The sequence below is a fragment of the Coloeus monedula genome (assembly GCF_965178545.1).
Source record: "Coloeus monedula genome assembly, chromosome: 28".
NCBI classification, from domain to species: domain Eukaryota; kingdom Metazoa; phylum Chordata; class Aves; order Passeriformes; family Corvidae; genus Coloeus; species Coloeus monedula.
In genome coordinates, this window is record NC_138808.1 from 1739925 (window position 1) to 1752852 (window position 12928).

A 12928-nucleotide genomic window follows, 5' to 3' on the forward strand; every position below is an offset into this window, starting at 1 on the left:
GGATATTGCAGCCACCTGGGCAGATTCCTGATCCAGATCATCCCCATCCCTGTCCCCATCTCCATCTTCATCCCCACCTTCATCCTCATCCCCATTCTCGTTCTCCATCTCATCCCCATTTCCTTTTCCATTCTCCATCCCCATCCTCATCCTCATTCCCTCTCAGTCTCCATCCCATCCCATTTTATCTCCATCTCATCTCCGTGTCCATCCTATCCCCATCCTCATCTCCACTCACGATTCTCCATCCCCATCCCATCCCCATCCCCGTCTCCACCTTCATCCAATCCCCACTCTCCATCCCCATCCCCATTCTCATCTCCACTCCCCTCTCCTTCCCCATCTCTGTCTTCATCCTCATTCCCATCCTTGTTCCCCATCCCGTTTCCTGCCCGTCCCATCCACATGCCCACCTGCATTTCTATCTCCATCCCCATTCTCCATCTCTGTCCCCATTCCCATTTCCATTCTCCATCCCATCCCATTTCATCTCCATGTCCATCCTATCCTAATCCTCATCTCCATTCATGTTTATCCATCCCCATCCCCATTCTCATCTCCACGTCCATCCTATCCTAATCCTCATCTCCATTCATGTTTATCCGTCCCCATCCCCATTCTCATCTCCACTCCCCTCTCCTTCCCCATCTCTGTCTTCATCCTCATTCCCATCTTTGTTCTCATCCCATTTCCCACCCGTTCCATCCACATCCCCACTTCCATCCTCATCCCCATCTGTCTCCTCATCCCCATTCTCCATCTCTGTCCCCATTCCCATTTCCATTCTCCATCCCATTCCCGTCCCATTGGTGTCACACAGGGCAGTGGATCCCCCTGGGCCTGGCTCCCAGCGATCCCAATCCTGGCTCGGCCCTGCCGTGCATCCGACTCCTCTCATCTCCAATTAAACCCAGCAACGACGGTGACAATTTCCTCGAAGGATAAACATCCGATTGCCTTTTCTCCACCCAAAATAACCACCCCAGCCACAAGGAGCCGAGGGCAGGGAGGGAGGGATGATGGAGTTTGGCTGCAGGATGTCAGCGGAGCCGTGACCTCTCATTTACAGCGGAGCCTCGCTCCGACCTGCCGGGCCAATTACACCCTGCTTCGAGGGCAGGGATAGAAAAAGAGAAGGAGAAATCCAACTTTAGCAGACTTCCATGACATCTCACGGTGTCATTTCCTCTGCTGCTAATCTTAGCGCCGGCGGCAGCGGGGTTCGTGTTTTTTTCCCTGGGTTGTGGTGTTACCCAGCTTCCTTTTTTTGTTGCTTTCCTTCCCGCCAGCTCCTGCAGCTTCACCCAGCCTTGTGTGCCCAGGGAGAGCTGGGATCCTGCTCCTGCATCCCTCTTGGATGCCCTGATCGTTCCTTGAGGGGACACAAGCTCTGCAGGACCCTGCTGTGATTCAGCCCCTCCGAGGCAAAGAGCCACTTCCTGGAGGGAAAGTCCCGGCCAAGTTTAACCCCCGGGCAGGACTGAAATCTGTGTTTAACCCTCAATGCAGGACTGAAATCTGTGTTTAACCCCTCAGAGCAGGACTGAAATCCATCTTTAACCCCTCAGGGCAGGACTGAAATGCCCTCTCACTGCCGGGGATCCAGGGAAGGTGACCAGCAGGATGGCACAGAGCTGTTTTTTCGGAATCAGGTTGCTCTGTTCCAGACCCAGGCACTGATGCAGAGCTGAGAGGCAGCAACCAGAGCATCACAACCCCTCTGAAGCATCCCAGGCCTCCCTGCGCAGCCCTGAGCGAGTCATTCCCTCGTGTCTCAGTTTCCCCCACCTGCAAAATGTCCTGGGGTCCTGCTCCCCATGGTTATTCCAAGGGGAATATTATCCCTGGCCATGGGCAGGACAGAGGCAGCTTTGTCACAGCGCAGACACCGGGATGTGCTGCAAGCAGGACCTGCAGGCAGGTGAATCCCAGCCTCAGAGAAAACTGAGTCTTAGATGAAAGCCTAATTAAGGAGCTAATTAAAAGGGAGGTCCGGCTAAGTGGCCAGTAGGCAGAGCTCTGCTGATTTGTGCCTTTAATTTTGGTTTTGCTTTCCAAGAGAAACGGGCTGAGGGCAAAGGCAGGGCAGTGCCCAGTTCCGTGCCCGGTTCCCACGCGGTGCCACCAAGGGACCCCTGGAGAGGCACCACTGTCCCTGTCCCCTCCTGGGTGTTCCTGGGATCACCTACATGGGGGTCTGGCTGGCCACCCCCTGCTCCCACTGCCCACAGGGGTCTGCTCATCCCATGCAGATCCCAAAATTCCGGATTAAGCCGGTGCTGGCCCAGCCCAGTGCTCGCTGCTGCCCAGAGCCCTTAGTGCTCCATCCAAATTTTATTTGGGAAGCTGCAGGCATCAAACTTGAAGTCCCCAAAGTGCCAGGGGGACATGCAGGGGGTGAGGTCAGAAATGGGGTGGAGGGAGGAGAAGGGGAGATGCCGTAATTCCTGGGATACCCGGGCGAGCTGGGAGAGCTCTTGGCACGTTCCCCAGAGAGAAAGAGAACTTGGCTTTGGGAGTGGAGGGGTTGGGGTCGGTGCGGTGGGTCTGGGCTGGGAGCAGGGTGGGTTCATCCTTGGTGTGTCCTGGGGTCCCCTCTGCTCCAGGCAGAGGTGGCTCTGTGGTGTGGCGATATGCAGGGCAAGGGAGGGATCCAGAGTTAATCCTCGTGGTGTTTGGTGAGGAACTGGGTCGAGGCCACGGGGTAGCCCAGGTGAAAGTTCTCCACGAAGTCCTTCAAGTCCCAGGTGCCTGGGGAGAGAGGAAAAGCGGGTGAGCCGGGCTGGAGGAGGGCCGGAGAGGGGAGCAGCCCTGTGAGGCTGCTGCTCTGCCCCAAACCACATCCTGCACACCCCGGCAGGCCCTGGGGACAGCGGGGAGTCACGGGGACCCCGGCTCTGACTGTCCCGGGGGTTCACAGGGTTGGCTCCTCTCCTGCCCCCTGACATTTGGAGCAAACCTTCCTACGGCTTCCTATGAGCCCACCCCGGGGGTGGCCTGGCTGGAAATCCCCCCGGGGGCGTCGCAGGAGATCCCCCGGCCCCCTCACTGGCACTCACTGAGCTGCTGCTCCACCGACGGCTGGAGCCAAGGGGGTTCCTCATTCCCTCCTCCCCTGCACTCTGCCCTGACCCCAGGATCCCGGAGGTCTGGGGGCAGCTCGTGCTGGATCCAGCTGTGGTTTTTCCCACGTAGGAGGCAGGGAAAGCCTCTCCAGGGCCAAGGGCAGGAGGGATTCCCTCATACCCGGCCCCCGTGGGCCAGAAATTCCCCCTGTGCCCTGCCAGGGTCAGGCACCGAGCCTGGGTCTGGCTGGCGGCTGTGGAGCATCCTGCTGTGACCGGAGGGGCTTTCCCTGGCACCCAAACAGCTCACGCTGCCCCTCCTTGTGGGACACCGGGGAAAAGGGGCCCATTGTTTATCTGAAACCCGCCCTCTCCTCTTCCTGGCTGCTCTTTAATGTCACGCGGCCTCCTGGCAGCCCTTATCTGCTGTCACATCTCAGCCCCGACCTGAGCAGAGCGTCCCCTTTGCTCTTGCAAAAGTGCTGAGCAAAACCTGAGCTGCTGCATCACCTGCGTGGGGTGGTGATGGCTCAGGGAGCTGCTGGGGCTCCCACCTGCTCCCCACCTCGGGCTCTGAGCTCCAAACAAAGCTCCGGAGGTTCTCGCGGTGACGGCACCGCAGCCTGTGACCTCCCGGAGCTGCGAGGGGCCGCGGCCGGGACTCTCCAGGGCCCGGGAAGGAGCTCACGGGAAGCTCGGCAAGGACCCTGCATCCCGCATTCCAGCCGGGATGAGATGCTGGAATGCATCAGGCTGCTGCTGGAGGGTCCCTGGTGTCCCCTGCCACCCTCCGAGGACCCAAACCAAGCTGAGAGCAAGGACGGTCCCAGTGTCCCGCACTGGGGTCGCCGCCAGCCGGGACACAGAGCCACAAGCACCTCCATCCCCCGATTCCACCCCGGCAGGAAGGGCAGCTCCTCACTTCGGGGTCTCAGCCCAACCCCCTCAGCGCTGGGGGTCCCGGTGAAGGTGGCACCAGGGGGAAGGAGCCTCGGGGGGAGCCGCTCCCGCTGCGCCCGCAGCCTTCGCCGGGCGCCTTTCATCCGGAGGGTTTCAAAGCGCTTGGAAAACCCCTCGAGAGAGCAGCCCCTGCCACGCGGGACCGGGGTGAGAGCGAGACGCGGCACCCCCGACTCCCAGGGGTGCCGGAGCTGTCACTGATGTTCGCCGAGCCTCCGGAGAGGCGCGGATGAAAGGAGCCGGGGGAGGCAGAGCCTCTGCGGGGCTGCAGGCGCCGGCCCCGGCCCTCGCCCCGCGTGTGGGGCCGGGGTTTTTCCTGACCTACTTTCCTACCTGCCCTGGCACCGGTTGTGCCCGGCCCATCGGGGAAGGGCAAGCCCCGGGGCAGCCGCGGGTGCGGCAAAGGGGGGAGGCACCGGAGGGATGCCGGACTTGGGGTCCCCCAACACCAAATCCAACCCCTCGGGTGCATCCCCGAAGCGGGTGCCCCATCCCGGCGTGACCAACTCCCGGCACAGGGTGACATCCCTGTGCCAGCCATCCCAAATCACCCCGGCTGGGTTCCCAGGGCTGGGGACCGTGAGTCACTGGGATCACGGAGCCGGGAAGGGAACAGGGGCCCGGCCGGGGAGCCGAGGTCGCGGTGCCACGGTCCCCTCTCCCTGCCGCAACAATACGGCGTTTCATCCGTGGCTTGGTCCGTTTTCAAGCTCATTTCCCAAAGGATTAAATCATCCCACTCGGCCCTTATCTGAGCACCCGCCGGAGGAAGAGGAGTGCCCGCTGACACCCACACGTGCGCGGCCGCCTGAGCCCGGAGCGCCCGATGGGGAAACTGAGGCACGAGGCAAGCGCTGGGCTCGGGGAGCTCGGCATCCCTCTGATCCCACAGGTTTCCCAGCGCTGCCGTTGTCTCCTGCCCACCCCCCAATCGCCGGTCCCCTCCTCCCCCGGCCCCCCCGGCTGTAATTTATCAGCCTCATCAGCGGGAATGTTCTCCTGATGGGAGCCCTGATGCTTCTCTGCCAAGATTAATGATGTCCCAGCGGAGGTGGGCGGGAGGCCGGCAGCTGCTTTGGTCACCATTAAGTGACACCCGGGGACTTGGGCCGGCACCGTGCTCTCCCCGCAGCCCTTCGCCGCCTCCCGTCCCAGCCGCAGCCTTTCCCTCCCCGCCGGGGCCCAGTCCAACCCGATTTTCCAGCTGGGTGGATCGGATTGGAGGCGCACGAGGTCGGCTCATGAGTCAATGCCGCGGCCCCGATCCGGAGCCGGAGCTGGAGAGGGATGTGGAGCCACAGGGAGGGCGGCTGGCCGGGCTCACCCCGCTCCCTGCTCCCCAAACGACTTCTTGTTTCTCCCAGGCAAAATTTCTGGGAGGAAAAAAAAATCCATTCCCAGTTGTAAAACATCTGTCAGGGGCAGGAGGGGCTGTGGGGATGCCGGAGCATCTCCCCAGCTCACTGGAGCTGATGGGAAAAGCTGGAAGCAGAGGGATGTACTCGGGTGCAATTAAGCCTCAAGATTTTGTGCAAATTAAAGATCCCCCTCGCTGAAAGCTGGAGGGGGGGAGAACTTCAATCCCCCAGCACCACAACCGGGGTCTGGTGGGTGCCCGAATTTCCCCTGGCTGAGGGATTTCCCATGGATGGAGAGCCTGCGGTGAGCGCTGCCGCCTCGGGATGCGACGGCGGCTGTGACATTTCAGAGACCACAAATTATTATCTTGCATCTCCCCAAAACACAAGCACGGCTTGTAACACTCCTGGCTGCGAGGGAAGTGGGGCGAGTGGCAGGAAGAGCCGTGGGGACACCCTAAATGTCCCCACCTTCGGTCCTGGTGCTCGGTGACAATTCAGTGGCACTGCCAACAACTGAGGTCAGTCAGGTTCCAGAGGAGAAACTGAGGCTCTGAGTTATTTGCCCGAGTTCACACAGAGCCGGCTGGTGCCGGGATTGAGCAGAAAACCTCACGGGGAAGGATCAGGGTGTTTTTTTTCCCCTGATGAAACAACTTTTCTGCTCAAGAGCTGCCCTGCAGAAACACCTCGGCCGTAAACAACTCATTTCCACATTGCCACGAGCGACAGGGGGACGCGTCCAGATCCTGCAGCCCTTCCAGCACCCGAGCTGTGCCCATCGGTGCCATCCCAGCCGGGACATCCCCACGGCAGGGTGGGCACTGGAGCCACCGTGGAAATGGCCTCGCTCCCTCTGAGCGGCCAGGCAAGGAGGGAGAAGAAACACGCATTTCTTTTCCCCGCTCGCCGCCGCCCCTCGCGGTTTAAATTCCCTGGGATCTTTTCCAGGAGCAGGGACAGGGGACGCGGGCAGGTCCTGGTTTAGTGCCCTCTTCTGGAGGCTCCGGCCGGGCTCCTGCCATCCCGCCTGGCACTGTCACCTCCCCCGGCTCGGCCACGCTCGGCCCGGGGACATTGCCTGGTCCGGCCTCCAAAACACATCCCGTGCCAGGAGGGAATTTCTTCTGGGAGCCGAGAAGAAACGCTCTGGTGGGAGGGAGGGGTGCCCGAGGGAGGGATGCCCGGCACAGGGATGCAGCGCTGGAGGCTGGATGCATCCCGAGGCTGGGATGGGCCAGCGCCGCTCCCTGCGCCCGGTCAGGACATGTCCCCTCTCTGGGGTTGGTGATGTCGGGTGTCCCCATCCTTGGTGAGACAGAGATGTCGCTGTCACCAGAGGTGGGACAGAGTAAAAGCAGCAAGGAGGGGTTCATTTGAGGCCAAAGAAGATGGGAAATTCCGAGCAGGGATGCAAACTGTGCCTGCGGCATCGCCGGGAGAACCCACCCTGCTTCTGCTGCAGGAGAGGAGCAAGGCAGAGCCACGGAGGAGCGGGCTGGGTTCTCATCCAGGATCCTTTGGGATTGGGGTCACTCCCTCCTTGTCCCCACCTTCTGCCGAAGGTGTCTGCTCCTCTCCCCCGTGCGCTGCCTTTGCACCGCAGGGCTCAGCCATGCAGGGCTGGATGCACCAGCGGATCCATCCCACTGCCTTGGGGACGGATTTATTTAAAACCCTTGAGACGCCAAAATCTCATCCTTTGGCTGCTTTTAGGGCTCATTCCTTGGGAATAAAGATGATGGGCTCTCAGTGTCTCAATGCAGCAGCACCGCCTGGACAGGCCGAGGATGTGATGCAGCAGGGAAATGGTTAAAAATAACCTTTAACCAGCTCCTTCAACAACAGCCCCCGCCAGACCCCGCAGCTGCCTGACAAACGATGCCTGAGCATCGGATGCTGCGGAAAAATATCCGCTGGGTCTTTCCCAGGAAGAGTGGGAAGGGCTGGGAAACTCGGATGGGCTGGAGACAGCCCCGGCTGGGGAATGCCCGGCCACCCCACGCCTTGGGGACAGGGGGTGGGGGGGGGCCTTCCACAGGGTGGCTGAACCCCTTTGGGGGTGAAATCTGGGGGGCTGCAGCCACATATCCTGCTAATGAGAGGGTTTATCCGGATAAAGCTCCTTGCTGGGTGTCTCAGCGTCTCTTCCCAGCTCCGGGATGCTGCGATGGGAATGTGGGGACAGCACGGAGCCCCCTCCTCCGAGCAGGAATGAGGGGCCGGCTCCGCTGACGGGGGGGGGGGGAGGGTGACATCAGCGGTGTCATTAAGAAGCCGAGCTAATGAGCCAGAAAACAGAGCCACGGGCAGGGAGAACCCGCAGGGAGATTCGCGGCAGCCGCATCCCGCTCCGGCCCCAGGATGAGCACCACGGCCCCGTGCCGGGGGTGGGGGGGTCGGGGTCTGTCCCAGAGCCCCCCCCGGAGCCAGCCCCCCGCTCTGGGCTGCGCGGTGTGGGTTAAGAAGCACGGCGTGAGTCAGGCAGAGCAGCCCAGACGCACCGACCTGACCTGCCCGTCGAGCCCTGCTCATGTGGTCCCAGCTGGGAAAGTTTTGAAATTTCCCTTGTGGAGGCCGCATGAGCCGCAGAGCCCCGTGTTCCAGCAGGGCAGGGAGGAGCCCACGCTTGGCACCGGGCAGGACGGATCCCTGCCCAGCCCGGGGTCCTGCAGGCTGCCCCAGAATGGAGCTGCAGCAACCGTGCCCCGGTGTCTCGGGGGTCTCGGCTGCTCCATCCCTGCCGTGCAGGATTTTGGGAGGAGGCAGTGGAAGGGAGTTGGGGAGCTGGGAGTTGGCGGGCGTTGTGTCAGCCCGGTTTGAGCAATCCCTTGCTAAACCTTCTCCACGGCTGATCCTTATCCGCCTGCTCCGAGGTGCCGGTGATGCAACTCCCGCGGCCCGGGCTGGGGGGGATGTGCCAGCGAGGGCTGCATTTCACAGCCCACATCTCTCCCTGCTTCCCATCCCGCTAGCCAGGCCGTTACCAGACCTTTTCCAAGAGTTTCTGCTGCCTGGCAAGGCTTCAACACCTCATCCGTGTCCCCTGTAAGGATCCCTTTGCACCAGAGCATCCCCAGCCTGCCAGAACACGCGGCGTTATCCACACCCTCTGGAAAAGCCCCTCGGGGCCGGGATCGGGGGCCCAGCGGGTCCTTACCCAGCGAGTCCTGCTCCTCGGGGCTCAGGGCGATGGACTCGTGCGCCGGCTGCCGGTACAGGCGGAACTGGTAGCGGTGGTAGCCGCTGTGGCGCGGGGGCTTGGGCCGGCTGTAACCTGGGATGCAGAGGAGAAGGGCTGAGCATCCCTCCGAGCAGAAATTCCCACCGGAACCAGGCACCCATCGCCCTCCTCCAGGCCAGGATCCGCTCTCCCACCCAGCTCCCTGCGCTGCGGGCCCTCACATCAGGAACAGCTCAGGAGTTCCATGGGCAGAGCGGCCACTCTGCCCACCCAAAACCAGCCCCTCACCACCTCCCGGATCACCCCGACCTCTCCTCCATCCCCCTTCCCATCTCTGCACCCCTTCCCCGCTGGGTGCAGCCTCCCCTGGGCATGGGACCTGCTGGGGGGTAACAAACCCCAGACCCCCCAGCCCCCCACCCACTGCATGGCCAGCACCCTTGGGCTGCCCCAGGGGGGCTTTGGGGTGCACACTGTGCTCCAGGCTGGGAGGGAGCAGTGCACAGCTGCCCAGATGTGGGGGCTGCAGCTGGCTCGGGGCATCTCCAGCCGGTGAGGATGGAGAGGACTGGTTGTCCCTGGGAAAGGGACATCCATGGGATGCACAGCACCCGTGATGCACAGCACAGCCACCCCTTGGCCTCCATCAGGGACAGGAGGATGTGACACCACGGGACAAGAGGCTGAAGCTCCTGCAGGACTCGCCCACCTGCAGCTAGGTGAGCCCCCAGCCCCTCTCCCCTGGGGTGTGACCTCCCCGAGCCACGTCTGGCCCGTTTTGAACTGAAAGTCTTTGTTCGTGCAACATCACAGGAGTTGTCGGGATTCACCCGCTTTTATCTTGGGTTTTTTCTTCTGGGTTTTATCCCTCCCCCCTCTTTTTGCGCTGGTTTGGAGCCTTTCCAACCGCTTGGGAGTTTTTAAACTACCTTTGCCTCTAGAAAAAATAAGAGAAAAAGTGGCTCCTGTTTCAGACAGCTGTGCCCTGCAGAGCTCCTCGTGTCCCTCCCTTGTGTCCCCCCCTCATGTCCTGCTGTGCCCATCCCAGCCAGCACTGCCACCTCCTTGTCCCATCCCCTCATTTGGGGTCTGCACTCACTTGTCAGGACCTTCCCTCTGATCTTCCCAGCCCTCAGGTCCGAGCCCTGAAAGGACAAAAAGAGGGAGGTGAGATGGAACTGGGACTCTCCAGAGAAACCCACGTGGGGATGGACCTCTCCTGCCCCCCCAGCTCTCCCCAGGGATTCGTTTTCCAACATTTTGTGTGTTTTCCTTGTAAAGATCATTCTGGAGCCACTTCTCTGGGACGGGTGGGAAGGAAGGTGTCGGGAATTTTCTTTGGCTGTTTGGGATTTAGGGGCTCGATCCACAGTGCCCTGGCACGCAGGTGATGCTGCTGTCACCTGCACACAGAGACCAGCAACGGGCTGGAGATCCAGGCCAGGGATCCAGGCTGTGGCACACCGGGAAAGCCACAATAACTCATTAAAAGCCTCGGTGCTGCTGGGCACACCAAAATTTGGGAGACCTGGCCCATTCCAGGTGGGATTGTGGTGATTTCCACCAGCACTCCCATGGCAAAGCTTTGGCTTCGCTCTCAACAGAAACTCCTGCTCACAGAGCGAGTCCCGCTGGAGGCTTGGCTTCCCATCCCCATCCCAGGATGCTTCCCGGCAGCAGGGAGGCTTTCCCGGGACACTGAGCATCCTGTGGGGACTGGATCGATGACAAAGGGACAACAACGAGAGCTGCATCCACATCCCGGCCCTGCACATCCCACCTCACCCCTGACCTGCTGTGTTATTCCCGGCCATTCCCAACCTCCCAGCGCTGCTGCCAGCGCTCATAAATCCTCTCCTACGACACCCGTTATTCCAGTCCTGCCCACACACGCTCCGCTGCCAGGGCTCCTCCGTCCTAACCTGCCCTGGGAGTTATTATCCCGAAAAAAGATGCCTCAGATAAGTCCCAGCAAAAGTGCATGTGGAGAACAGGGTTCGGTGCCTCGGCTCCCCGGGATCAAAGCTTCCCTTTCCCTCCAAAGGAACCTGCTCTGCTCTGAGTCACAGCTGGTGACAGCCTCCTGCCAGCTGCCCCTGGCACACCAAAGGTCACCGGCGAGCCAAGAGCCCGCTCAGATCCTGGGATATCGGCTGCCCACCGCTGGCTCGCCACCTTGGCAGCCGGAGCCGAAAATATCCCGATGGCGGGGGAGGGGGGGGTGATGAGTAAGGTTTTGGGCAGGTTCGGGTGCCTGGGATGGCAGCGGGAGGGGAAGGCGGAGCGCAGGGTGTGAGGGGAGAAGCACCGGGGGGTGCTGGAGGGGCCGTGGGGCCGTGCCGGCTGCCGCGTCCCTGCCCAGATGCGCAAACCCGCGCCATCCAGATGTGCGCGCCCGCCCCAGATGCGCTCACCCGCTCCGTGCAGATGCTCGGCAGCGCCCATCCAGATGTGCGCCGCCAGCCCACCCACACGGGCTCGCGCCTCCCCCCGCCCAGATGTGCACGTGTGCCCGGGCCCTCCAGCTGTGGCTGCTCCCCCAGATGTGCCGCTGCCTGGCCGGGGGGAAGCTGCCGGCGCATCCCGAGCTCATCCCGAGCTCTCGGCGCGGCCGGGCCGGGCCGGCTGCCAGCCCCAGCTCTTCAAAGGCAGGGACTGCGGGTTTCTCTCTGCTCCTGGCAGGAACGCTCCCGTGCGGGGACCGCGCTGCTATTCCTGGCTTTGCCAGGGGCTTATCGGGAGAGGCCGGGCCTCCTCCCTGCTTCCCTGCCCGCTGCTGTGGGCTGCCTGCTCGCCCCGAGATGCTGCGGGTTCCTCGCTAGCCCCGGGCATGGGAGAGTCAAAGGATAAAGTTCCTTTTTAAGAGGCGAGAACAGGAAGAGGGCGGGAGGGAGAAAGTCGGGATGAGCGCTCCAAACCCTGCCTTTTTTTTTTTTCTCTCTGATAGTAAACAGCCATCCTGGGAGCAAGGAGCGAGCTCTGGGCACGGCTGCCGGGATACAGGAGGGGTTGGAGGGGTCGGGTGTGACACCCTGCTCGCTCCTGCGGCATTTTCTCCTTGGTTTTTTTGCCGTTTATAGGAGGAACAACCTCCCCTCCAGCCCCTTTCCCCTTTGCTGACACGCCGGTGAGGGCGAGGGGAGCATCACACTCCGGCAGCTCCCAGAGATCCCTGCCACGAGCGGAGCTAATGGACACTGATGAGCTGCCGCGTTTATTAATGCCCTTTTATGAGAGCATTAATAGTTCCTAATGACACCATTTGAGCTTCCCAGCCTTTTATCTCCTCTTTCTCTCTTTCCCCTGCCGAGGACACAGTGTAGGAGGTGGAATTAGATATTCCCACCCTCCGGTCTGTGCCGGGTGGTGCCGAGAGCTGGCGGGGCACGGGATGCTCGTGCAGAGACCTGGGCGGCCTGAAAAATCTGTGCCACGCAGTTCGAGTGCCAGGAGCTCCTCTCCGCGATCTTTTCCGCGGCCAAAGGAATGGGGAATTTTATCCCTCTCATTCCTGGTGCCCTGGACACCGAGCGAGGCTCCCTGGGAGCTCCCGGCCGGCCCTCGGTGCTGCCTGCACGTCGCAGCGCAGGGTGGGGGGGATAAATAAATAAACACAAATAAATTAAAGGCAGTGAGTCACGTTGCGTTTTCCCTCTTGATCTTTCTGTTTTCTTTTCACCCCCTTCCCTTTCTTCCCCCTCTCCAGAACGTGTCTGATCCCATCGGAGAGGAGGGGAAAGGGATGGGTGGCGAGCTCTCGCCAGCGATTCGCCCGGGCGAGGACGGAGGGTTATGGAAAGTGGGTGTGGGAATCGGCACAATCGCTGGCAGGGGACCAGGACAAACAGATGACGGATGGGACCCAGGGAAGTGCAGCCGAGCAGGGCTGGGCTGCTCCTGCCTGGCCGGGAGCGCCTCCCAACCGGGCCCCGGGGATCCCGGGACACCGGAGGTGGGCTCAGCCAGGTGCGGGGACTGCATCCCACGGGAAGCCGCCGAGGGGCCGGCCCAGCGTCAGCCAACAATGGTCCGAGGGGGGAACCTGATCCCAAACACCCGGGGCTCCTCCTGCGCTGCTCCTCACGGCCTGACGGGGCCGAGCGGCTTCAAAGCCAGCCCCGATGGAGCGCAGATTTGTTCTCCTCAATTCCTGTGATCTTTGTAATGAGGTCAGGATGGAGGAATTGGCTCAGGGAGCGCAGGGGAGCATCCCGGGAAGGGCAGAGCCGCTGGGATGGCAACTCGGCTTCCCTGCGAGCAGAGCGGAGGTTGGAGCGGGGAATAAAGGGATGGGATGCTAATTGCAGGTGGATGTGGATCTGTTCCACCGTGTCCTTGCCGAGGAAGGTGAAGGTTTTGGG

The 12928-nt window shown here is 61.7% G+C and overlaps 1 protein-coding gene across 1 annotated transcript in view; it reads right to left on the minus strand.

Moving 5' to 3' along the window:
* Positions 1 to 2659: 2659 nt before the first annotated feature.
* Positions 2660 to 12928, minus strand: part of PEBP4 (phosphatidylethanolamine binding protein 4) — a gene marked incomplete at both ends in the record, with an annotated part of 70029 nt that continues 59760 nt past the window's right edge. Inside the window, 3 exons of the mRNA XM_082298413.1 lie at positions 2660 to 2751; positions 8544 to 8660; positions 9667 to 9712. Coding sequence (XP_082154539.1) covers positions 2660 to 2751; positions 8544 to 8660; positions 9667 to 9712 — 255 coding nt within the window. The remainder of the gene's footprint in view (positions 2752 to 8543; positions 8661 to 9666; positions 9713 to 12928) is intronic.